At 50.2% G+C, this 24,930-nt stretch overlaps 2 protein-coding genes across 5 annotated transcripts in view; one reads left to right on the forward strand and one right to left on the reverse strand.

Moving 5' to 3' along the window:
* Nucleotides 1–4,415, reverse strand: part of VRK3 (VRK serine/threonine kinase 3) — a 31,761-nt gene extending 27,346 nt beyond the window's left edge. Inside the window, exons 1-3 of one of the 4 annotated variants that reach the window (XM_080829201.1) lie at nucleotides 4,203–4,415; nucleotides 2,978–3,040; nucleotides 542–681 (exon numbers count right to left, since the gene is read on the reverse strand). In XM_080829201.1, coding sequence (XP_080685327.1) covers nucleotides 542–680 — 139 coding nt within the window. In that variant the 5' untranslated portion in view covers nucleotide 681; nucleotides 2,978–3,040; nucleotides 4,203–4,415. Of the gene's footprint in view, nucleotides 1–541; nucleotides 682–2,977; nucleotides 3,041–4,112 lie in introns of all 4 variants that reach the window. The other 3 variants (XM_080829202.1, XM_080829203.1, XM_080829204.1) reach the window with 3 other exon arrangements.
* A 2,834-nt stretch (nucleotides 4,416–7,249) lies between these two features.
* ZNF473 (zinc finger protein 473) lies at nucleotides 7,250–22,126 on the forward strand. Its single transcript, XM_080828785.1, has 4 exons — nucleotides 7,250–7,456; nucleotides 13,780–13,903; nucleotides 15,681–15,770; nucleotides 17,020–22,126. Exons 2-4 carry the CDS (start codon nucleotides 13,807–13,809, stop codon nucleotides 19,578–19,580), a joined length of 2,748 nt encoding a protein of 915 aa, XP_080684911.1. The 5' UTR covers nucleotides 7,250–7,456; nucleotides 13,780–13,806; the 3' UTR covers nucleotides 19,581–22,126.
* The last annotated feature ends 2,804 nt before the right edge of the window (nucleotides 22,127–24,930 follow it).

Below are 24,930 nucleotides of genomic sequence, written 5' to 3' on the forward strand. Positions count from 1 at the left end.
CGGCACGGAGAGGTGGGGGATGGACGGGGCAGGGTGGTGGCCCAGGAGGTGGCAGAAGTGGGCACTGATTTTGAAGGGAGAATGGCCAAGATTTGCTGGAGAGCTGAAGTCGCGGGGTGGGAGAGAAAGAGGACTGAAGGATGGTGACTGCAGGGTCTGGTCTGGGAAACCGGATTACAAGGCTGCCACGTATACCGTGATGCAAAGTCTATGGAAGGGACAGATGGGTGGGCGAGAGTCACATCAGGAGCTCAGCCCTGGGCATGTGTGGAGATGTGTATGGGACACCAATAGGTGCAGTGGGCGAATATATACACATATGAATTTGGATTTCAGGGGAGGAGTTCAGACTGGAGACAGGAATGTGTGAGTTGTCAACTTTAACAGGGCCGATCAGATGCCAAGAAACTGAGCGTAGACTGAGCCCGAGTCCCCAGGCAGCTCCGGGATCAATGCAGCATCAGACAGGCTGCAAAGGTGACTGTCCTCCCTCCCTAAATGCACGCACGCATGCATCATCCCTTGGAGGCCTGGTTCTTACCTCGGAAGGATGACGTACGCGGTCTGACAAAGGTCTGGGACCCTTCATGCTCCGCTAAGGACAAAGGTTTTCCGCAGTAGGGACAGAATTTGAATGAGGCTTCGATACTTTTGCCACAGTCTGGACAGAAGGTGAACATGCTAGAAAACAAGAAGTGGAGGGAGGGAACAGGAAGCTGAAGGCAAAAACCAAATGCACCGCCAGTGAGTCGTCACCCACGCTCTCTGTGGTTACCAGACTGGAAAAGGGAGGAAAGTTATCTTGTTGGAGTAGACTGTCTTAGGAAATGGCCACTTTGGAAATGAGTTCCTGGCCCCTGGATCCAGTCTCCAGCCTCCAGCCTCCAGTCTCCAGCCTCCAGTCACTCCTCTCTCCCTTGTGGGCGGGGGTAGGGGGTGGGGGGTTGGTGAAAAGCAGAAAAATGCAACATTGGGTGTGCCTCTGAGTCAACGGACATCATGCAGGAGCTCTGCTCCAGGTGTGGGAGCATGGAGGGTTTTCTGCCATCATCTGTGATGTTCATTTCTTGGAACCCACGGCAGGGATGGGAGAGATGGTGAAAGCTGGCCAATCAGCCACATGCTCCCCTACACTTCCAGGACACAAAACCCCCGCCCCGGGCAGACCGGGGCCACGTGACTAGTTCTGGCCAATGGCGTGTGAGTGGAAGTCACTTCCCAGCTGAGGCTGTTAAAAGCTGGAGTGCCTTCTCCGCCCACCAGCCTGCAGCTTGGAGACCTCTGGGGGCAGCATGCTCCGGGGGGGCATAGGGGCAAAATGGAGGAGGGTGGCTTGGTCCACACTGGAATCTCAGGATCAGCAAATAAACTTATGCCACATGAAGCCACCAGGGCTTTAGTTGGTTAGAGGTATGCAGCAGGTCTCATCCTGACGTACTTAGTGAGACAGAGGAGTTCATAGCACTGTCCTCCAGGCCTTGCGTGTCTCTGGAATATTCCCTAACACTTGTCAAAATCAAGACCAAAATCACACATAGAGCCCACTACAAAGGAGGACAGGGCAGGAGTATTCATTTGCTTGGACTGCCGTCCCTAAACACCACTCCCTGGGTGGTTTCAAGGACAGGAATTAATTTTCTCAGAATTTTTGAGGCTAGAAGTCCAAGATCAAGGTGTGAGAATGGGGTGCCTGGGGGGCTTGGTCTGTTACACGTCTGACTCTTGGTTTCCACTCAGGTCATGATCTCAGGTCCTAAGACCTGAGTCCACACCCCTGCTGAGAACAGGGCCTGGCCTACGGAAAGCCTTTTATGGTAGTGGATGTTATTACCGTATCATGCCCTGTGTCCAACTTATATTTCGGTTGTTAACGTTCCCATTTTTCCCCTTCTCTGTTCATAAGTCCTGAGCCTCGCAGGCCTCCCCATTTCCTCTTGGTGCTGACTTATGGAATTCTAGTGCTTGCCCTTGAAAACCCCACGCCATCCAGACAGTGAATGAAAGAAATCTCAGCCAGAGGGGACAAGGGTTCCTCTTCCTGTGGGTCTGCAGAAAAGCAGGAACCATTTTTTTCCTGTGGGAAAGAGTTGCTCTTCCTTCATTTCACACAAACAAGTGGTGTATGACACCAGACACCAAAGACTGTTGCCAAGTATCCTTCAGCCTCGATGAAACCTGTAATTCTGACCGGTTGTGTCACTTGATAATTTGTTGTCCTCGTCATGACATTTAAAAGGACATCTCTACCTTCTCGAAGGTACAAATACTGGTGAGTATCTTTGTTAAGCTGGAGAAGTCACCTCTACTTCCCCTTTCTCCCTTTAGGCCACAACAAACCTGAAGCCTTGGTGTTGACGTTGGAGCCACAAGATCAAGATTGCCCAGAGGGTGGCTACCCTGAGGAGCTGTTCCAGACTTTGTTTTTAGTGAGAAACTTGTATTTGGGTTAAGCCACTGAGATTTGGGGGCTGCTGCTACTGCAGCATAGTCTAGCCTCAACTGACTACCATACAAGGACTTTACTAGGTTACTTATGAAACTAGAAATATGAAAACCCAGGGATGCCTGGGTGGCTCAGTCGGTGAAGCGGCTGCCTTCGGCTCAGGTCATGATCTCAGGGTCCTGGGATTGAGTCCTGGAACGGGCTCCCTGCTCAGCGGGGAGTCTGCTTCTCCTGCCCCCTCTGTCCCCACCCCTGCTCATGCTCTCTCTAAAAAATAAATAAAAATTTAAAAAAATGAAAATCCATGGCATTTTTAAGTGGCTTTGCTTTATGTGGCACTTTCCCCAGTGCCAAGTGCCTTGGTTAAAGATGGCCTCTAGGGTGGGGCAAAAGTCTAACTCAGTGACCCTCCATGCCCATGATAACCTTCCTCCTGGGAGTGAAGTCTGAGAGCAGCAACATGGAGGAGATAGAATAGGAGCAGGTGTTGATGGGGAAAAGGCCTTAAAGGGCATGTCCCTGAGGGAATGGTACCTTTAAGGGGTCACGGTCTGGCCCTCAGATTCACTGGGTTGGCAACTCCATCTTAACAGTATCCTGTAAGTGGATAAAAGTGGAGAGGTTGACTCAGGCCCACTTCACATATAAGTGGAAGATAATGGTTAGTGTTTATTGATCACTGGCGACATAGCCAGCATGTGCTAAGTTCATTCATTCATTCATTCAGTAATCATTCACTGAACTCCTGATACGTGCTGACCACTGCGATACAGCAGCGAAGGCAACAAACAGGCTCCTGACCGGAGAAAGCTCACATTCTAGTGGCAGAAGGGGACATTAATAAACAAATGAGCAACAGTTTAATAGGTCAGATGAATTTAGTGCTATAGAAAACGCTCAAGAAATATGGTTGGAAGAAGGGAATCTCCAAGTGAAGTCACCAGTTGAAGATCACATGGCTAGGACTTAAACCCAAGGCTCCAACGCTCAGGGGTCTTTATCACTCATTCACCCATTTATTTTATTTACTCAACAAATATTTACTGAACATCTCTGTGTTAAGAATTACGTCCATCGGGGCGCCTGGGTGGCTCAGTGGGTTCAGCCTCTGCCTTCGGCTCAGGTCATGATCTCAGGGTCCTGGGCTCAAGCCCCGCATCGGGCTCTCTGCTCAGCGGGGAGCCTGCTTCTCCCTCTCTCTGCCTGCCTCTCTGCCTACTTGTGATCATCTCTGTGTCAAATAAACAAAATCTTAAAAAAAAAAAAAAAAGAATTGCTTCCGTCCTGGCATGTTCTCAGCCACAGCACAGCAAAAGAGCTAAAGGCTGGATTCCACCACCCCGCAGGAGGGACAGGTGTCTAGATAACCCGGATTCGCCTAGGCCCCGCCCTCAAAAGAAACCAGGGATGACGTCGTGCCAAAGAGGGGCATCTGTCAAACTCCTCACTAGCTCCGCCCACCTCCGTCGTAGTCACGACCACCAAGAGCCAACAAGTAACTTGTAGGGGTCGCAAGGGCAGGCCAGTTATCCCGGCCACCAGTAGTTTCTTTCATCCAGACCCCTGCTCCCGGGGACTCTGTCTCCCACAAAGGATCGTGCGGACGTCATAGGCACCACTACTGGACTGCGGTCAGTGGATCGGGACACCTCCCCCTGCTCCGCCTCACCTTCCCCTCACCTCTGGACTCCGTGACCGGGATAGGGAGCCAGACGGCTGCGGCCAAATTCTCCTACCCTTCCCCAAGAGTAGGACTCACCTTAGCTGTCCTACGCAAACTTCCGGATGGTGGAAAGCGCTGCGCGCGCATCCTCCACACGGAGGGAGGACAGCGTCCGCGCAGGCGCTGCTGACATCCAGATGGCCCTCGGGCTGTGCCGGGGAGAGATTATTTCCTCATCGTTCACCCCCATTCCACCCTCTTTTGGACGTTTCCTGGTTCTATTGCGCATGTGCCAACCTGGAGCCAATCATAAGGAGGGATGAAGTATGAGGCATCTTTCCGCCTATCAGAGAAAGTCCATATCATTATTTTCCCGCCTCAACTCCGCCCTTTACGTCCAAGCGTCTTTTCAGGAACTGCCCTCTCAACGCGTTCCCATGGCAATCCTCGGTCGCCTTCAGGCCCGAGTGCGCTGGTTAGGTTGTCCTTCAACAGTGTAAAAACTGAACTACAATACCCACAGGCCACCTAGCCCCGATTTTGTTTCTATTCTATTTCCCAGAGTGCTCAGCGGAACCTCTAAGGCCAAGAAGCGGGTGGAGATATAGGAAGATCAGGGAGGGAGCCCGCACAGTCTTCTGGGAAACGGAGTCTTCGAGCTGGTGCAGAGTTTCCTCAGAGGAGTAGTTTGAGGAAATTCACGCGGCGCCGGAAGTGGTTATGAGGCGCGAGTGAGAGGAGTTGGGTCGGCGTCTCCCTCCGGGCGGGAGTCGCGTCTGTTAATCCGGCGGAGCAGTTTTTCAGGTGAGGAGACGCCGAGGCTGGGGTCGCTGAGCACTCCGGAGGCTTGGGCTTTCGGTCCTTCCCGAGGGGTGTCGGAACCCTCACGGGGCGATGTCGGCAAAGGGTGCGCCGTCTTGGACGGGAAGGTGTCTAGATAGGGTCTTGAAGGCTGTCGGTTCAGAGCCTGTTCTGGGTCGGGCTCTCGCTGAAACGGTTTCCAGCCCTCACTTGAGAGGAGCGGTTAAATTTTTATTTTACTTTTGAGTGAGGAGTCTGAGGCCGAAGGAGGCGTTGAGTTGCCCAAAGTTGAAGCGGGGCCGATCTCGAGGGGCGAATGAATGGGAGCTCTTCAGGAGGTCGCACTGTTTCACATTTGAGCGCGTCTCTTGTGTGCCAGGCGCCGCGCTGTTCTCGGATTTCCTCCTGGGATCTCTGGAGCAGCGCCAAGGGCATCTCCTCGCTTTTATCGGCTCCCTTGGCAGCGTCTCGGGAATCACAATTTTTCAGAGCTTAGAAAGTTAATAGGGTGCATATTTCATAGTTAGGCAGTACCCCAGAGGGATCTGGGGCAATTCTTGGAAATTGATTATTTCTGCTGGGAAAGGCGTGTATCTTCACACTGTAGGCAGCCTGTGGCGACTCGGGTTCCGTTTTGCTGTCAGTTTATGAATAAAGTTCTGGTTTTCAGAACTTTTTTTGGTTTTTAGAATTACAGAGAGGGGACTGTGGATCTTGTAATTTGTCCCATTTTGTGCACGTGGTAACCAGACGCAGAGAGCATGAATGATCTAGATCTAGCCATGGCCCCACATGAAGAAGAAGCAAGACTTCCCAACTCCAGGGCCCAAGATTTTCAGTCCTGTAGTTGTTCAGCTCAAGTTATTCTGACAGGCTGGGTGACCGTGAGCTTCACAGTCAGGCTCCAGTTTCTTCTGTCTCGGGGCTCAGAGTGTATGAGATTTGGACAGAACGTGATGTGAAAACTGTAGACAGGTCTCAAGCAGGTCTCAGAGTCAGACAGATAAGTTAAAGGAGAGAATCCAACTGGAGGAGGACTGTGGGGGCATCAGGGAGCATGTGCCCCATCTAAGGGAGATAGCTTTAAATAGGTACCAACAGACAGCTCCGTGGGCCAAATCCTAGGAATTTTCAGAAACTGGAGATAGAATTTTTAAGCGAAATTTCCCAGTTTTCAAGTTTGAGACTACTTAATTTTCTTTCAAAATCTATCTGCCAACACTGTGGGCAAAAAAACCACATCTGTGGACCAAATTATACTTAGAAGTTGAGCCTTAACCTCGGTCATGTGAGGAAAACCACTGATGAGTCAGTGTTAGCACTTACAAGTCTGCTACACTGCCTTATCTGCAATCAAAATTTGGAAAGCCCTGGAGATCATTTTTTTCCATAAATTTGGTATCTGTTGACTGGAACTGCTAAGAGTTACAACCTTTAATTATCCTACCTATTTATACCCTTCACACGAAATATCGATGTGTTCAATTACCAAATGCTGCCTATCCCACACTGCACTGTGAAATTTAATGAAATATATTGTATATATGGGATAGCACCTTCTAAAAACATCTGAAAATTTCTGAACTTTGAAGCACATCTGGCCCCAGAGGCTTAAGACTTGTGGGCCTATCATTAAGTCCTGCTGCTTTGTGACTAGAGAGTGTTCTCATCACTCCACAGATACGTGCCAACTAGGAAGTTCACAGTGGCTACCGATGTGTAAAAAGCCCTATGCTACAGTATTTTGTATATTATGGGTCATGAAAATAGCTCAATGGGCAGTGGCCATTATATATATATATATATATATATATTTTTTTTTAATGAAGTAAAATAGAAAAGATCCTGGTATATTTTACTTTATAAGATTCACTATTATTTTATGAAGCTTTTATTCAGTTATGTGTGTGAATGAGTAGTAACGGTATATATTGTCTTTGTTCCTGTGGGTCATGGTTAAAAAAAAAAGTTGGAGAAATCTTGCTATTGTAGAATAGCAAGTTTTGGAGGCCAACTCATCTGGACTTATATCCTAGAGATGGTCATTAGAAATCCCAGAAGTGTCATCTCAGGGGTTCAATTAGACTTTGCGTTCTGTCAAAAAATGTGTAGAAAGTATTTACTGTGCTGGGTCTGAGACACCATAGTGAGCGAGACAGGAGGTCCCATCACCTTAATCAAAGGTCCCACCACCATAATTGGCATTTCTCCCAAACATGCACCCGGACTCTAACAAGCACCGAGAATGGTCATGAAGTCGCTTCGTAGGCTCTGAAGCACAGTGGAAAGGAGGGGCTGGGGGAGTTTCAATAAATACAAAATTACTGTTGTGATTCCTGCAGGGAGACTCACATTCTGCCTGGTTCTCCTACTTCTGGACATTTTGGGGCTCATCCAGCATGGCCAGGGAGTCAGCCCTCAGAGGAAGGGAGACTTTGCCCCAGCTCCCTTATCCCCCCTGCAGCCCTGTCAGTGGGGAACGTAGAGGAAAAGAAGAGAGAGCTTGAACGAGACCTCCAGCTGCTGGGCCCTAGTTGGCGGTGACTGAGGTGAGTTGAGGGCCCCTCCATCCTAACTGGTCATCCCCAGAGCGTGCACAGCTGGCCCGCCTTTATTCTGGGCTCATTTTCCTCTGGTGGCCCCCAAGTGATCCTCTTGTTATACTGTCACTGCCCTGTGCATTCCTTCCAGGAATCCTTGCTGCTTATAGGATGAAATCCACATTTCTCAGCACGATCCTGCGTGATCTGAGTCCCACCCCCTTACAGCATCTTCTCTGCTTCCCTGTGTAACCGAAACTCCCTTCTAAACTCCCTTCTCAGCCTGGTGGTAAAATGTTCCACTGTGCTTTCCAGATTCCCAGCCTCTGCTCTGGCTCCACCCTCTGCCCGAATACCCTGCCCGCCGTCACTGGCTGGTGAGCCTTCCACAGCCTTCAAGACGCAGCTCAATCCCTGCACCTTCTCTGGGCGTCAGCTCTCCCCAGCTCTGCTCTGCTCTCCTGTAGCATCCCCTGCTGCCTCCCCCCAACACAGGCCCACCTGGATGTGGTTGTCCCTGCCCCGTCTGGCAGCCCCACCACACACGGTGCTCCTTGGGACTCACCTCTGGGCCCCCAGGGACCAGCACAGGCCTGGTACACGGGAGTTCTTGAGGTGTTGCTTGAATGATGAATGAAAACCTTCCTCTCCCTGGTAAATCCTTATCCTTAAAGGCCCAACCTGAATATCTCACCCGATCAGGAAGCTTTCCCTGACTCCAAGGCAATGTTCTCATACCCTTTCCCGGCCACAGCCCTGGATACCACCCTCTGTCACAGCCCTGTCATCTCCTTATGCTTACTATCAGCATCGCTGAGTGTCCCCTCCAGGCCAGGGACGGGGTCTGACACCTCTGTGCCTCCAACCTTCTCAGAGGGGTCTGGCACACAAGAGAAATGACTGTTGAAGGAATGAATGCATGCTCTCACCTTGTCACTGTCCAGTATAAAACTCTTTGTGGCTCCCTAGTGCCCCGTGGATCAAGGCCAGGGTCTTCCCACATCCTCCATCACCATTTCAGGGGTGCTGCTGTCCCTCGAGGTTGAGGAGTCCAGGAAAGGAAGCTACTTGGACTCTCTAATCGGGCGCCTGCTGAGAAAATCTCTTTGCCTAATCCTCTCCAACAGGGTAGAGATACCAACAGTTTCAGCTACAAATAAGAGAACACTTGACTCAATCCAGTTTAAACAACCAGCAGATTCTAGCGCACATAACCGGAAAGGCCAGCGCGGGTGCTGGCTTGATCCGCCAGCTCACCCCGGTGTGATCAGGACCCAGTTTATTGTTGCCATCTCTGAACCCCACTATATGTCATCTCCATCCTTGTCCCGAAACAGCTGCCAGGACTGCATGCCTCCACGTGCCTCCTATGGGTGGGCTTTGTTCCAGGCGCTGTATCTACACACTTAGGGAACTGGCTGATGTGGTCCCTGCCGTCCTGTAGCTCACATGTTATGGGTGGGGGGATGGTGAGGGCGGGTCTGTTTGCGAGGGCTGCTGTAACAAAACTGCCTTGAACAACAGAAATTTATTGTCTTAGTTCTGGAGGCTAGAAGTCTAAGTCATGGTGTCAGCAGGGCTCCTTCGTTTTGGAGGCTGCGGGGGAGAATCCCTTCCACGCCTCTTGCGGCTTCTAGAGGGACCTGTGTTCCCTTGACTCGTGGTCACATCCCTCTGACCTCTGCTTCCGTCATCACCTTGCCTTCTCTCTCCTTTGACTCCTTCTGCCCCTCATAAGGACATTGGTCCTGACACTTAGGGCCCACATTGATCATCTGGGAGAACCACCCCATCTTAGGACCCTTAACCTGTCACACCTGGAAAGTCTTTTTTGCCATACAAGGTAACAGCTGTGAGTTCTGGGGATTAGAACGTGGATGTCTTTAGGGGATCATTATGTCTAAGGTCTAAAAGGGTATCTTAAACTTAACTTGTACCAAACCAAACTCAGACTCTGCCCTGAAACCTGCTTCTCTCACATCTCCAGAAGCTACAGCTCTGTCCTGCCAGTTGCTCAGGCTAAAATCTTAGCGATGTCTGGGCTCCTCTCTTTCACTTGCTATGTTCGGTCTCTTGGGAAATGTCAGCACCGTCATCAAAATGTCTACATCTCACCCTCCCCCATTCCTGTCTCATTTCTCACCTGTATCTTGGAATTTGTCCTTTTGCTTGTCTCCCTGCCTCTGCCCTTCCACCTTTGATCATTTTCCAGGAGGAGGAACCTGTTGAGAATATGCTTCATTAATATGCTTAAGTTTGGGAAATCTTTCTGTTGTATTTTTAAATTTAATTTAATTTTTAATTTTATTATTATATTTTCATTTTTTTTTAAGTAGACTTTATGCCCTACATGGAGCCCAACATGGGGCCTAGACTCATGACCCTGAAATCAAGACCTGAATTGAGATCAAGTTTCAGATGCTCAACTGACTGAGCCACCAAGGCATCCTGAAATTTTTGTTGTAAAATAAAGCACAAATGCAGAAACCCATGCACATCAAATGAATGACTTAGTGAAGGCAAACACCAACCGGGTTAAGAGTGAGATCTTGGCCATCCTGGAGGCCCTCAGTGGGCTATATCCCAGCCCTCTTGTGTCCCCATAAATAACCTGACTTTTGTAGTCATCATTTCCTTTAGAGAAGTTGGTGTGGGGGGGAGGTGGGGAGAGGCAGAGGGAGAAAGAGAATCTCAAGCAGACCCCATGCCCAGCATGAAGCCCAATGCTGGACTCCATCCCACCCCACTGAGATCATGACCTGAGTGGAAATCAAGAGCCAGACACCCAACCGACTGAGCCACCTAGCGCTCCTTCCTTCTGGTTTTTTGAACAATAGTTTTATTACCCAAATGCATGTCCCTGTTGCCCCATCTCTTTTTTTAATGCTTTTTTGGGGGGGTTTCTTAACATACAGGTTCCTCCTCTGTCCCGTTCTGTTCTTAGTAGTTTGTCCATTGAAGAACCAGGGCTGTTTGGCCTGTAGAATTTCTCCCAGTCTGGTTTTTTTTTTTTTTTTTTTTTTTTTTTTTTGCTGGTTACATACTTTTGCTGCCATTCAGCACGCTCTCAGTTGGTGCATGGATTCAGAGGCTTGATCAGTCTCAGCTAATCCTTTTGGCAGAACTCAGGGAGGCCCACAATGTCCGGTTCTCTCTTTCTATGATCCTGGCAGACACACTTACGCTCTCATCTCTGCATTCCTCACGGCTTGTGAGACGCTGGTGCTCTAATTCCCTTGTTCCTTTTCATTTGTTGGAATACTCTTATAAAAAGATATCTCCCTGAGGCTCCTGGGTGGCTGAGTTGGTTAGGCGTCTGACTCTTGGTTTCAGCTCAGGTCATGATCTCAGGGTTGTGAGATCGAGCCCTGCACTGGACTCTGCCCTGAGCGTGGAGTCTGCTTGAGATTCTCTCTCTCCCTCTCCTTTGGCCCCTCCCCCACTGCATACACACACTCTCTCTCTTAAAAAAAAGATACCGCCTTTCGTCTTCTATTTGGTAACCCACTGGTACAGTTCATATAGCAGAGGTGGGATAAATGCTTGATTCTTTCCTCTTATTTACCAATTTTCAATATAAGATCAGTTCCTTACTATCATCCTCTGAAGACGAGCATTTTTTTTTAAACATACCCACGTGTGTGTGTTGACTGTTAATTCTTAAGAGTTTTACAAAGCATTTTCCACAAATATCAGTAGGACTCACCCAGCCTAAATCGCGTAAGGACTAGACTTCTCTGCTGGGTGCCTGGCATGAGGCAGGCTTGGAGCAGGCGTGCAGTGGTCCCTGGCCGATGGGTGGTGCTGTGCAGACAGGCCTCGGCTCGCTTCATCCCCACAGCAGCTGTATTTTAGAGATGAGGAAACAGGGCCTTAGAGATATGGAATAACAAGATCCCACGGTTCATAAATAGCAGAACCAGAATTGGATCTGGGGGTCTGACAGACTACAGAGTCATGCCTCTAACTGGTTGGCATCCTAGGGTCACGCCGATGGGGCTCTTGCTCCTTTGCCCCCACTTAGAGAATGTGTGACTTTGGGCAGGTGAATCTGATTCTCTGGGTCTCAGTCTTTTGTAAACGGGATAATCCAGCTTTCAAGGAGGTGGTGAATGAGGACTCTTGGATGAGACATGTGATGGGGATGGAAAGGCATAGAACTGTCCTTTGGTTCCTTTGGTTGGGTCCTTCCTACGTGGTAGGAGGACTCGGTCGCTTTTTGGAGTAGCCCTATGCCATGGGGCTCATTAGTCCCATTTTACTAATGGGGTAGGAATCAGGGTTCAGAAGGGGCATGTGACTTACTTGCCAGTGGTCATCCACAGGGGAAGGTAGTGGGGCCAAGTGCCAAGCCCAGCTAGAGACTCGGGCTCCTTTCTCAGGTAAAACATCCCTGTAGGGGCACCTGGGTGTTGTAGTCGGTTAAGCTTCCAACTCTTGGTTTCGGCTCAGCTCATGATCTCGGGGTCATGGGACCGAGCTCTGTGTCGGGCTCTGGTCTCAGCGTGGAGTTTGCTTGACAGTCTCTCTTCCTTTCTTTCTGCTCCTCCCCCTCATGCTTTCTCTCTCTCAAATGAATAAATCTTAAAAAAACAAACAAACAAACAAACAACCATGCCTATGTGTGCATTGATAGGAGTCTGGAGAGAGCACACCACAGAGCCATGGGTCTTCCTGGAGATGGGGTGCTTGGGAGAAGGCTGGCACTTTTTTTTTTAAAAGATTTTATTTATTTATTTGAGAGAGTGAGAGGGGGTTGAGAGACAGAGGGAGAAGCAGACTCCCTGCTGAGCAGGGAGACTGATGCGGGGCTCCATCCCAGGACCCAGAGATCATGACCTGAGCCCAAGGCAGACACTTAATCCACTGAGCCACCCAGGGCCCCAAGGCTGGCACTTTATTGTCCATACTTCTCGAATATTGGAGGGTTTATTCTAAGTCCCTATTCACTAGGAAGTTTTCAAATTAAGAAAGATGGTGTCACTTAGAGTTGGACATTCGGGTGCCTCAAAATGGACCCAGCACTACCTCTGGGGGCTCTTGCTCCCCCTCAGAAGTCATCTGAATCTAATCAGGCCACTTGCCACACAGTTTCCCAGAGATGCAGTGGGGAGAGGATCAGCCAAATGACAGCAAGAGGAACTGTCACGTCTATAATGTGGGACCTTCAGTCAGGATGGTGGAGGAATGAAGAGGGAAGAGGGTTATGGCTGTGGACTAGAAACCTTCATGGCCATGGCAGCCCAGTGCAGGGCAAGGGCCGCTTTGGCTTCTGAGTCCAATAAGCCAGAAAAACATACTGTCGGACCCAGAGGGGTCAAATCATCGAGACTGAAAGCCAAATGGTGGTGCCAGGGGGTGGGGTGGGGGTGGGGAGTTGGTGGTTAAAGGGGACAGAGTTGGGATGCCTGGGTGGCTCAGTCGGTTAAGCCACTGCCTTCGGCTCAGGTTGTGATCCCTGGGTCCTGGGATCCAGTCCCGCATCGGGCTCCTTGCTTATCGGGGAGCCTGCTTCTCTCTCTGGTCTGCCTGCCACTCTGCCTGCTTGTGCTCTCTGACAAATGAATAAATGAATAAAATCTTAAAAAAAATAAAGGGGACAGAGTTTCCAGTTCTGCAAGACTAAGTAAGTTCTGGTGATGGCCTCATAATGTGAACGTTTAATGCCACTGGACGAAGTGGCACTTTGGTGTTGTGGGTTTTTTTGGTTTTTGTTTGTTTGTTGTTGTTTTTTACCAATTAAAAAGGGAAAAAACCACCACTGAGATGTTAGACAAATCTGCATTCAGACTTTGATTATGGTCTAGGTAGGCAGTGATTAAGGAGTTCTCTTGTAAATATTTAAGTATTCCCAGGGGAAATCAGATCCTGCCTGGGATTCATTTTGAAATATTTTGCTCTCCCTCCCCCCAAAACCTTTAATGAACAAAATAGACCAATCTTAACAGGGGTTGAAGTTGGGTGATAGGTACATGGAAGTCTGTTACCTGCAAATCTCTACTTCTGTATTTGTTTGAAAATTTTCATAAGAACTTAAAATCTTCAATGAACACTCAAAAGCGAGAGCCCCAGTAAGTAGATTTAAGCAACAGGCAGCTTTAAGTGGATTTGAGTCCTGCCTGTGTGACTTTGAGGGGATCTCACGTCCCCTCTCCAGGACTCCATATCTCACCTATAAAATATGGGGATGCCCCGGTTTCTTAAGTCTAAGGGTTCTCAGAAGATGATTTTTGTTAAAGGCCTGGTATGTTGAGAGTGGGGTGCACAGAGTGAGCCATTGGGTCCCTGCCTGACTCCAGTCCTGGTGTCACTGACGGTGTGTCACATTTCAGGAATTTGCACCTCTTGGGGATGCAGCCATGGACTTCACCTTGGACTGGGAGCACCTAGGGCTGGACCAGGGGGACCTGTTCTGGGACACAGCGCTGGACAACTACCAGAACCTTTTCCTTCTAAGTGAGTGTCCCCTCCAGCTCTGGGGGCCCAGTCACTGCCCTGCCCAGTGGCTCCTGTCCCCCAGGATAAACTCCCGGCTCCTGAGCACCAGGGAACCAGCATGACATGGCCCAACAGTGATCAGCCGGGTGGCTCTGGCCACAACCCCCACCCTGGGGACATTGGCAACGCCCTTGCTGATTGTCGGCCCTTGGGAGTGGGGGGTGTGCCCAGGCTCACTGCCACACGTCCTGGAACGCAAGGACAGTCCCTACAGCCGAGGATTATCCAACCCCAAATGTCAGGAGGTTGAGAGACCCTGATTGGCCTCCACCTGCCCCTCTGGCCTCGTCAGCACTTTCCTCTTTGTCCTCGTTGAGCTGACACACAGGGTCCTCGCATCTGCCTTCCCCTCTGCTAGACTCATCCCCTCGCTGCCCCCAGGACAGCCTGTGAGCAAGTCCTCCTCTGTCTTCTGCTCTGCTCGCCCACCTCCCCTGCACTTGCTAACTGCTCCCCTGATGCTCTGTCTCCCGAAGCTGGGACGGGTGCTCCCCGAGGGTGGGAGGACTCAACATGTAGTCGTACTCCTAGCCACGACATGGGACAGAGAAAGGACCCAGCACAGGTGGCCCAGGGGAAACCAGAGCCCTCTCCCTGTGGACTCCCACAGGATGCTTACCGAGGTGACAGCACCTGTGAAATGTCTACCAGGAAACGCGTGTTAAGGAGACCCAGCTCCCATAGTCTTTATTTGGGGGCTGGTCACAGACACGCCCTCTGCCTGGAACATGACAGGATTCTAGATTCCCAGCAGGAGAGCAGGAGTTCAGCATGACTGTGGAGGCACAGCTCATCTTGGTTCGGGAGATCGGGCACCCTCCTCCAGTCCAGGTTCCCAGACACCAGCCACGGGCCAGCCTTGCAGATTTTCTCTCAGCTCCGCTCAATGTGTGCGACACAAGCAGCTTGGCTCAGACCTCCGCGTCTTTTCTGTTTTCAAACTAGGGCCCCCGGTAAAGGCATGTGTCCCTTGACTCCCCCGCGTGCTTGTGTGCGTGTCTGAGTGGCGTACTAGCTTCCTGTGGCGGCTCCTCCTCCTGCCACGGACACCGCAGTGAGACAGTTCTTACAGTTCTGGAGGTTGGAAGTACAAAACGGGTCTGACGGGGCGAAGACCGGGGTGTTGGCAGGGCTCGATCCTCTGGGAGGCTCCGGGGAAGAGTGTTTCTCTGCCCCTTTTCAGCTTCTAGAGGCGCCTGCATTGCTTGGCTCACGGCCCCTTCATTTCAAGCTAGGAGGGGCTTTTCCTCCACTGTAGCACGGTCCCCCCGGGTATTATGACTCTGCTCCCTTCCTTGAACAGTCTGCAGAGGGCAGAGCATGGGACCGACTGGTCCGTGGGAACCCGGCATGCTCCATCCTGACCCGGCCCACGGAGGCCTCGGGTGATGTGCACTCCCTGGTGAATGCAGGAGCCACGGACAGCGGCGTAAGTACGAGCCTCTCTCCACCTGGCAGACCGCTCATTCCTCAAGAGCTGCGGCAGGTCCTTTGTATCCCCAGCCCTGGCTGTCACAGCTCTGATCGCCCTGGATTGTGACTGGGTCCCTCTCCTCCACCGGACTGGGAACCCAGCAGGGCAGGTGTCCCTGGAGTCACTCAGTGCCACGTCTGGCACTCAGGAGCAGTGTGCTGAATAAAGCACTGGCTGGGCAGGACAGCCAGAAGGTTCCCATTATGCAGCCGGCTGGCCCTCCATGTGCTGGTGGATGACAGTGCTCTTCTCTGCCTGCAGACCCCTCCAAACCCAAACTGACCTCCCAGCCAGATGGCGCCGAAGAGCAGAAGGTGCTGGAGAGAGAAAGCCCAGAATCAGCGGGCCCCAGTGAGTGGGCAGGGACGGGAGGGCGGTGGGCCTGTGGGACCTGGCCCTTTGTGTGCCACCCATCTTTGGAACTTCCGGCAGACTCAGAACGTTTATCCAGACATCTTGACCCTGGGCTGCTGAGTGTCGCTCTGCTGTGTGATGGCTTCTGTCTGCTTGTCCTGGTGGGCCTGGGACCCTCCCTCTGCGGACCTGTCTTGTCTCCGTCTACAACAGTGTTCAGCATGTGGCTGGTCTGGTGGCTTTCTTTTGTTCTCTCTTTGGTCCTTTCAGGCCCTGAGTTAGTCTGTCCACCTTCCTGCCGTGTGCCCCTTGAGCCCTGCGAACCCCCAGTCTGTTTCACCCCTCTTTGTACAGGTCTGCCCCACACGGCACGGCACGGTGGGTGGCTGCATCCGGGAATAAGCAAGCCCAGGCCTAGATGCAGCCCAGAACATTTGTTCGGCTCTCCCCTAGGCCACAGTTCCTTTGCGGGGGAGCAGGTTAGGCAGTGAGGCTGTTAACCTTGTCGAGATGTCCCCAGTGGGAAAAGGCAGAGGCAGGGGCCTTGCCTGGGAGCGCAGAAGACTTTTCTCATGGTCAGATCATTCACACAAGAAGGGCCCCTGAATCAGAGACCACAGGCTAGTGGCCGCATGGCTCAGTCTCGGCCTCCACCACCCAGTCAGGATGCAGCTTTGTTCTTGGCTCACTGCTCTTGAGCTCATGAGCTCATGAACTCGTGAGCTCGTGAACTTGGACCCTCTGTAGCCTCCTTTTGAGTGCAACAGTGTTTGTACATGGGTGACTGGCCCAGGCACAGAATCCCACCACCTTAACAATATACGCTGTTTCCAAGCATGTGTAGCCGTGCCTTTGCCAACCATATCTCTCCTCCAGCGGTAATAACTGTACTGCGTTATTATCATCTGTATCTCCTGCCCCGTTGAACAGTGCCCTTCTCCAGGAAGCAGGCCATAGCTGATGGGGGTGGTGGCAGAGACTGTCTGCTGAGAGGCTCCCCTTCCCAGTGGAGACCCCGTGGCTGCCCAGTTCCCCGCTTAACTGTCCTGGAAGTGGGCTCTTCGTTTCCTGCGATGCCGGTTCCAGCCAGGTCACCACTTTGGCCCCTTCTCCTTCATTGCCTTGAGGACAGGCTTACCGGGGAGCCATCACCCTTTCTCCCCCTTGTCTGTGTTCTCACCCTGCAGCTCCTGACATTTTTTTACCCTAGGGAACGGGAGACATTTGCATTTTACCTCTGTTTCAGACCCGGCTGAGGTCAAGAACTGTCTTCTGGACCAAGACTTCTTGGAAGAAGGACTCTCCCAGGAGATCGTGGAGACGTTTTCCAAGGATGGCCTCTGGAACTCTAGTTGGGGAAAAGCCTGTGTAGGCGAGAGTTGGTTAGATAGTTTCCTAGGAGATCCAGAAAGTTTTCTGAGGTCTGACTTTGTTACCAACAAGGAAAGTCCCACAGAAGGCAGGAGTCACGATCTCAAGGGAGACCTCGGTCCTGAGTCCCTCCTTTCCACAGGAGAGGATTCTGTGATACACAATCTTCCTGAAAAGAGCCTGGCACCAGCTACATCTCTGGAACATGGGAATGACTTTGGCTGTGACTTAGACCAGAGGAGAGACCGGCAGGAGACTGTCCAGGAAGGGGAGAAACTGTATAAATGTAGTGAATGTGGGAAGAGCTTCGGCCAGAGTTACCACCTTATCCAGCACTGGATTATTCATACTAGAGAGAAACCCACTGTGCATCAAGAGTATGAGGAAGGTTTCAGCCAGAGTTCTTGCCTTTTTGTGCCTCTGATGACTCACACAGGCTACAGATCCCGTGTGTGTACCAAGTATGGGAAGACTTCTGGTCAGAATACACACCACCTGTGGCATCAGAAAAGTCACACTGGAGAAAAACCACCTAAGAATGAAGATGGTGACCAGCCGTCGGATCTCAGCTTACAGCCTGCTGAGCATCAGAAAACCCACACAGGGAGTCAGTCCTACAGATGCAGTGAGTGTGGCAAGACTTTCAGCCGCAACTTTAACCTTACGCAGCATCAGAAGACCCACACCCGGAAACGCTATGAATGTGCCAAATGCAAGGCGACCTTCAACTTCCGTAAATACCTCCTCCGACACCAGAAAATCCATGCTACAAACACTCCCTCTGAGTGTCAGGAGTGCGGGAAGGTCTTCAGGCAGAGCTTGCTGCTCGCCAAACACCAGTCTGTTCACACCGGAGAAAAGCCTTACAAGTGTGATCAGTGTGGGAAACCCTTCAGGAATATCTCAACCCTAAAGATCCACCAGAGGGTTCACAGTGGAGAGAAGCCTTACAAATGCAATGAGTGTGGGAAAACCTTCTACCGGAACACTCACCTTAATGAACATCAGAGGATTCACACTGGTTACCGGCCCTACAAATGTCACAAATGCATCAAGAGTTTCAGCCGGCCCTCCCACCTGATTCGACATCAGTCCATCCATGCCACAGAAAAGCCCTATAGCTGTGCTAAATGCAAGGAAACTTTCAGCCACAATGAACACCTTGTCCAACACCAGAAAATGCACAGCGTGGAGACCCCTTATGAGTGTCAGGAGTGTGGTGAGCACTTCATCTGCAGCTCCACCCTAACTTGCCACCAGACTGTTCACACCAGAGAAAAACAAGGACTTGGGGAGAGCGGGAGGATCTTGAATCAGGACTCAGAGCAGAGAGAGCAACCAAAGCACTTTAAGTGTAACAAATGCGAGAAAACCTTTAGCCGCAGCAAATACCTGACTCAACACGAGAGGGTTCACACCAGGGTGAAGCCCTTTGAGTGTAACCAGTGTGGAAAAGCCTTTGGCCAAAGTACACAGCTCATTCGCCACCAGAGCATCCACTCTGGGGCAAGGCGGTATGAATGTGGGAAGTGTGGGAAGGCCTTCATCCACAGCACTTCCCTCACCAAACATCAGTCTGTCCACGAGAACGAGCACCCCTTTAAATGTAATGAATGTGGAAAGACCTTCAGTGAGAGTGCACATCTTTCAGAACATTGGTTAATTCACACTGCAGAGAAACTCTTCCAGTTTAACAAGTGTGACAAAGCCTTTGCCCAAGGTAACTACCTTACTGAGGATCAGAGAGGTCATGCTAGAAAGAAGTCCTTTGAGTGTAATGAATGTGGGAAATCATTCCATCAGAGCTCATGCCTTTCTAAGCATCAGAGAGATCACACAGGTGAGAAACCCCACAAATGCCCAGACTGTGGGAAAACCTTCAGCCTGGGTGCTCACCTCACTCAACACCAGAGAGTTCACACCGGAGGAAAGCCTTATGTTTGTCAGGAATGCGGGAAAGCCTTCAGCCAGAGTTCGTGCCTTTCTGTTCACCAGCGAGTTCACACTGGAGAAAAGCCTTATGTTTGTCAGGAATGCGGGAAAGCCTTCCGCCAGCGCTCGTGCCTTTCTGTTCACCATAGAATTCACACTGGAGAAAAGCCTTATGTTTGTCAGGAATGCGGGAAAGCCTTCAGCCAGAGCTCATGCCTTTCTGTTCACCAGAGAATTCACACTGGGGAGAAGCCTTACGTGTGTGCTGAATGTGGGAAAGCCTTTGCCCAGAAAGCAAATCTGATGCAGCATGAGAGAATTCACACTGGGGAGAAGCCTTATGCCTGTAAAGTATGTGGGAAAGCCTTTGGCCTCAGTGCCCATCTCAATCAGCACCAGAGAGTTCACACCCAAGAGAAACTAGCAGTGTCAACCTTGTCAGCCCTTTGCTGCAGGTCTCAGCAGACATCAGCAAGTTCACACTTACAGGTAACAAGGAGTTAAGTAGAAAGTAACAAGTAGCAATACTTCCTACTGTTGGGTGGCAGCAAAGCCCCAGACATCTGAACATGGTTCATCTGAGTCCTAAAGTTGAAATCACATTGTAAGCTCCCTGCCCACAAATAAATACATCTCTTTATCCATAAAGAGTGATTAGACAATTTGTACACAAGTTTTATGAAAACACAGTAGTTGAGAACATGGGAATTCAGAGGTAGAGCCAGTTGGCTGATTGAAATCTCAGCTCTGACACCTGCTACCTGAGTGATCCTGGGAGAGTCATGGGACCTCCTAGGGCCTCAGCATCCTCATCTATAAAATGGGCACAAGACCTACCTCAGAGGGCTGTTGTGAGGATAAATAAATAGATGTAAATAAGCACTTAGAACTGGGTGCCCAGCACATAGTAAGTACCCACCAAATGTGAGCTACATATACTTATTAGATATAACAAATATATTAAGGGAAGAATTAGCAATCCTCTACTTACTGCAGTTAATGTTCTTGCTAATACTATGTGGTGGCTTTTATTTTTTAAAAAAGATATTTATTTATTTACTTGTGAGAGAGCATGAGCAGGGAGCCCAACCTGAAACTCGATCCTAGGACCCCGAGATCATGACCTGAGCCAAAGGTAGATGCCCAAATAACTGAGCCACACAGGTGCACCTCAATTTTTTAAGACTTTTAAGTCTTAAAATCCCCAATTTTTAAAAGACTTAAGTCTTAAAATACCCAATGTGGGGCTCAAACTCACCACCCTGAGACAAAGAGCCATTTGCTCTTCTGATTGAGCCAGTTAGGTGCCCTTGTGTCACTCTCATTTTTTTTTTTTTTTTTTTAAAGATTTTATTTATTTATTTGAGAGAGAGAGATCACAAGTAGGCAGAGAGGCAGGCAGAGAGAGAGAGAGGGAAGCAGGCTCCCTGCTGAGCAGAGAGCCCGATGCGGGACTCGATCCCAGGACCCTGAGATCGTGACCTGAGCCAAAGGCAGAGGCTTAACCCACTGAGCCACCCAGGTGCCCCTCACTCTCATTTTTTTAGATAGTTTTTTTTTTAAGATTTTATTTATTTTAGAGAGAGTGAGTGGGAGGGCAAGGAAGAGAGAATCTAAAGCAGACTCCACACTGACTGCAGAGCCTGATGCAGGGCTTGATCCCACAACCCTGAGATCACAACCTGAGCCAAAACCAAGAGTTGGATGGTCAACTAGCTGAGCCATCCAGGTGCCCCATATAGCTTTCATTTTTTAAAGTTTTCTCCAAAATGGCCCTGGCTAAATTTAGTTCCCAAAACCCAGCACCTTGCTCTTTTCTTTAAAAAAAGTCTAGGCTTTTCCTTCCCTTTGCTCTGTCATACTTTCTTAACTAAACCACAGAACCTAAGAAGAGCATGTAAACTAACACCAAATAGCTAGAACTTTCCACTCCTCTAACCTCCCAAACCTCCCACTCAGAAGGACACCCTCCCACATATCCATGTCACCTCTTCCCATAATTCCCTTCCCCCATTTAAAGTTGGTTATACAGTATGAGACCCAGTTTGCTGTGGGAGTTAGTGGTACTGGAAGCAGTAGGATTCATTTGGGAAAGCTGCATTGTATATTGCCACATGGTTCAAGAAGATGTGCTTGATGGTGGAAATTGTGGTATATGGCAATGACTGCTAGAATGTTCCTCATGTACCATTTGTTCAAGCCAGGTGCTTTGTCAGGCTCCAGGGTAGGGAATACCAATGTGGTAAGCCCTGCTCTTGCCTTGAAACTTCTGGAATCAAAGGAAAGTAGAGGGCCCCATTTCCACAGAGAGGTACCATTCATGTACAAGTGACATCTTAAAATGCCACATTGCCTCATGTCACAGCAAGTTCTGGGACCATGGAGGAGTGCTAGAGAGCCCAGAGAGGACACCATCCTTCCTGTTAGAACTTCAGGTCAGCTGTTTGCCAGGCCTGTTCTACAGCTGAGACACATGAAACCACATGGCTCCCTCTTGATGACACCTTCTCAGCTCTGGGTTTTTGTGTCCCACCCACTGAATGACCAGTGACAGGTTTCCTGAAGCACAAACAGAATCTAATGAAGACACTGACACTGGATATCTTTCATGTTTTTGGTGCTAAAAAGCTTAGGAGTATGTGCTCCGTGCTCTTGAGCTTTTTAAACCTTGCACCTTGTGTTCTGCTGGTTGATTGTTATTGTTGAAACTGGGAACGGACTGGCTGACCACTGGGCCCGCACCACAGTGGGGAACATACTAATTTTCAAATGGCCAGAACAGCGAGCTCGCTGCATGTGGTCCCCACCCTCCAATCACTGTGTAGTCTCCGCAATGGGCCTGTTCTCTACCAAAGGGGCAGTGCAGAGGCAGAAACTTGAACTGATGAGTGTGTTCAACGAGAGTTTTGACACCAGAGAGAGAGGCCAGAGGCCCTGTGGAAAACTGGCAGCCATGCTGGGGGGCAGACTCTGTAACTACTGACCTGTATTGCTGTGGGCCAGTGTGGAGGTGCTCTTCATGTGTGCATGTTCGTTCTCTGATTAAAGTTTTGTCTAAAAAGTGTTGGTTTCTTCTTTCAGCCTGATGCCATGTACCTTACCAGATGCTGGGCACACGAGGGCCTCCATGCCAGCCAAGTGCTTATGTTCTGGAGGAGGAAGGCTTCTCAGGGTGAAAACTGCCCCTTGAGAGGGGATGGTTATGTCTGTTGTCCGCAAGTGTGGGTGGGGCATGGAGATCCGGGAGCCACACAATTTCCACTGGTCCTCAGATACCTCGTCAGACCACACTTCATTCGAGTGCAATCTTGACTGAGGAGGAAACATGGACCTCATGTCCTTCACTCCTCTCTAGTTACAAAGACATAGGCCTCAGGTTCAGGCAACCACTGCAGCTACAAATTAATTGTTATTTTCCCTTCAGTATTTTAGTTCCTTTCTCCCCCTTTTTCCTTTACTGACAAGAGATACTAGTTTCCCACTCATGGCAATATAGAAAGTCCTCCTCAAAAAGAAATCGATTTAGGGGTGCCTGGGTGGTGTGGGTAAGGGCCTGACTCTTGATTTTTGGCTCAGGTCATGATCTCAGGGTCCTGAGATCAAGCCCCATGTCACGCTCCATGCTCATGGCCATGACTCATTACAGCGAAATCACACAGAGCAAAATCAGCAAAGGGATAAGGCCCATGGGATGAAGTCCAGGGGGAGACCATGCCGGCTTCCAGAATCCTCTCCCCACAGAGCCACACAAGCCACATTAATTCTGCCAGCAGTGAGGTGTGACAATGCGTGTGGAATGTTCTCTACCAGAGATGCTCAGCAGAGACCCAGTCATCACCCAGAGTTTGTACTGGGGGTTGGTCCCCTAGATGCCCTTGGCCTGGGATGCACCAAAATTAGAGACTCCCAGAAGGAAAGCAGATGTTTAGCAGCAACCATATTAAAAAGTCACCTATCGTGTGATTCCACTTATATGAAACTTCCAGAATAGGTAAATCCATAGAGACAGCAGATCACTGGCTGCCAGGCGCAGGGTTGTGGAGAAAGGGGAGTAAATGCTTAATGGGGAGGGGGTCTCCTTTTGGGGTGATGTAAATGCCTCAGATCTAGATAGTGGGGATGGTCGCACAACACTGTGAGTGTACAGCGTGGGCTGTGTGCCCCATACAGCAAAGGTGAACAAAAAAACTCAGTATAAATATAATGACAATGCCAAACACTCAGGCATGACCCCTGCACTCTTAAGGACATAAAAATAAGTATAAGTTTGTTGTTAGGGGCCCATGGCACTTAGTCCTCCCAGGGTTATGTGACACTTCAGTGACAGGCTGCTTGTGAAGAGTGTGGGCCAGGGCCTGGCCCCCATGCGTGGCCCAAGATGGCTCAGGCCCACCCAGGGAGCTGGGAAGAGCTGATGGTGCCCTTCGTGTTTCTGTGAGATGCCCCCAGTTGTGCCAGTGAACTCTCCTATGGTTTTGTCAGAAGAAACCATTAATATTCTCCTGGTCCTGAGACTTGCTACACAGCGGAGACTAAAATCTGCATGTTGTGGGGAGGCTGGGTGACTCAGTCAGGTAAGCATTTGACTCTTGATTTCAGCTTAGGTTAGGATCTCAGGGTTGTGGGATCAAGCCTGGTGTCTGGCTCTGTGCTGGGCCAAGTGGAATCTACTTGGGATTCTCTTTCTCCCTTTCCCTTGGCCCCTCCCCCTGCTCATGTTTTCTCCCTCTCTCTCTCTCTCTCTTTCTCTCTCAAAATAAAAAATAAAATAAAATTTACATGCTGTGAACTCTAGCATGAAATGGACTTATTTCTGTGTCTCGGTTTTAGTCTCCTTTTCTACCTACTAGCTGTGGGACCACTAGTGAGTCACTTGGCTCCTCTGGGCCTCAGTTTCTGCATCTGTGGAGTGGGTGACACTACAGCCCTCCCCCATAGGACTGAAGTGCAGTCTTTACACTTCACTGAAGCTGGGCGTTATATTCAGAAGACGCTCAGGACTTGGGCTGGACTCTCAAAGTGTGAGCTAGGACATAGAGTTCTGTCTCAAGCAAACCCTTTGTTGTGGTCCATTTGAGGCAAGTGGTTCAAATGACCTTTTATTGGCACTAGCTGTCTTCCTATGCTGTGTGCCCCACAGTGGCTGGGGCTTCTGTCTCATTCTCCTCTGTGTCCCCTGTGCCCAGAACCCCTGGTATACCCCAGGGCCCAACACCCACTGGTCACTGACTGCTCTGTCTTCTTGGCCCTGGGTGTGGGATGTGCCCTGCTCACTGCTCCTCTGACTGGGCTGGGTAAACCCAACCTTTGAGGGCCTTTCAGGCAAGACACACCTGAGCTCTGGACATCCACACAGCCCACCAATCTGCCTCTTCCTCCTCAGAGGTCCCTTTTTATGGAAGGGTAGAGCCCTGAGCCCACAGAGCTGAGGGAAGGAAAGAAGGAAGACCGGCCTGGCCTGCAGTCCCAGGAATGCTCGGTGCGAGACCCCCTTCCTCCATTCCATGCATGCTGGACTCTGCTGGGCTCCAGCGTTCTCAAGGCTGTTGGCAGCTTCCAGGCTCTGCCTGGTGTCGGTGAGTCCCTGGCCATGAGCCACCTTGGGTCTGAAGGGGTAGGTGCAGGAGTTTACCACGGGACTGGGAGTCAGCCAATCTGCCCTCTGCCTACTTCCTGCCTGTGGGACTTTGGGTAGCATCACCTCTCCATGCCTCAGTTTTCTGCATCTATATAACAGGTATGATATATGTGCTGCCAAAGCAAGCACTATAATGGGTATGAAAGCACACAAGGTAACATGAGGATATCACCAAGCACACAGGTTGTAAGCACTCCTTAAACGTGTAGTTTCCAC

Source organism: Martes martes (genome assembly GCF_963455335.1).
Source record: "Martes martes genome assembly, chromosome: 17".
Taxonomy (NCBI): domain Eukaryota; kingdom Metazoa; phylum Chordata; class Mammalia; order Carnivora; family Mustelidae; genus Martes; species Martes martes.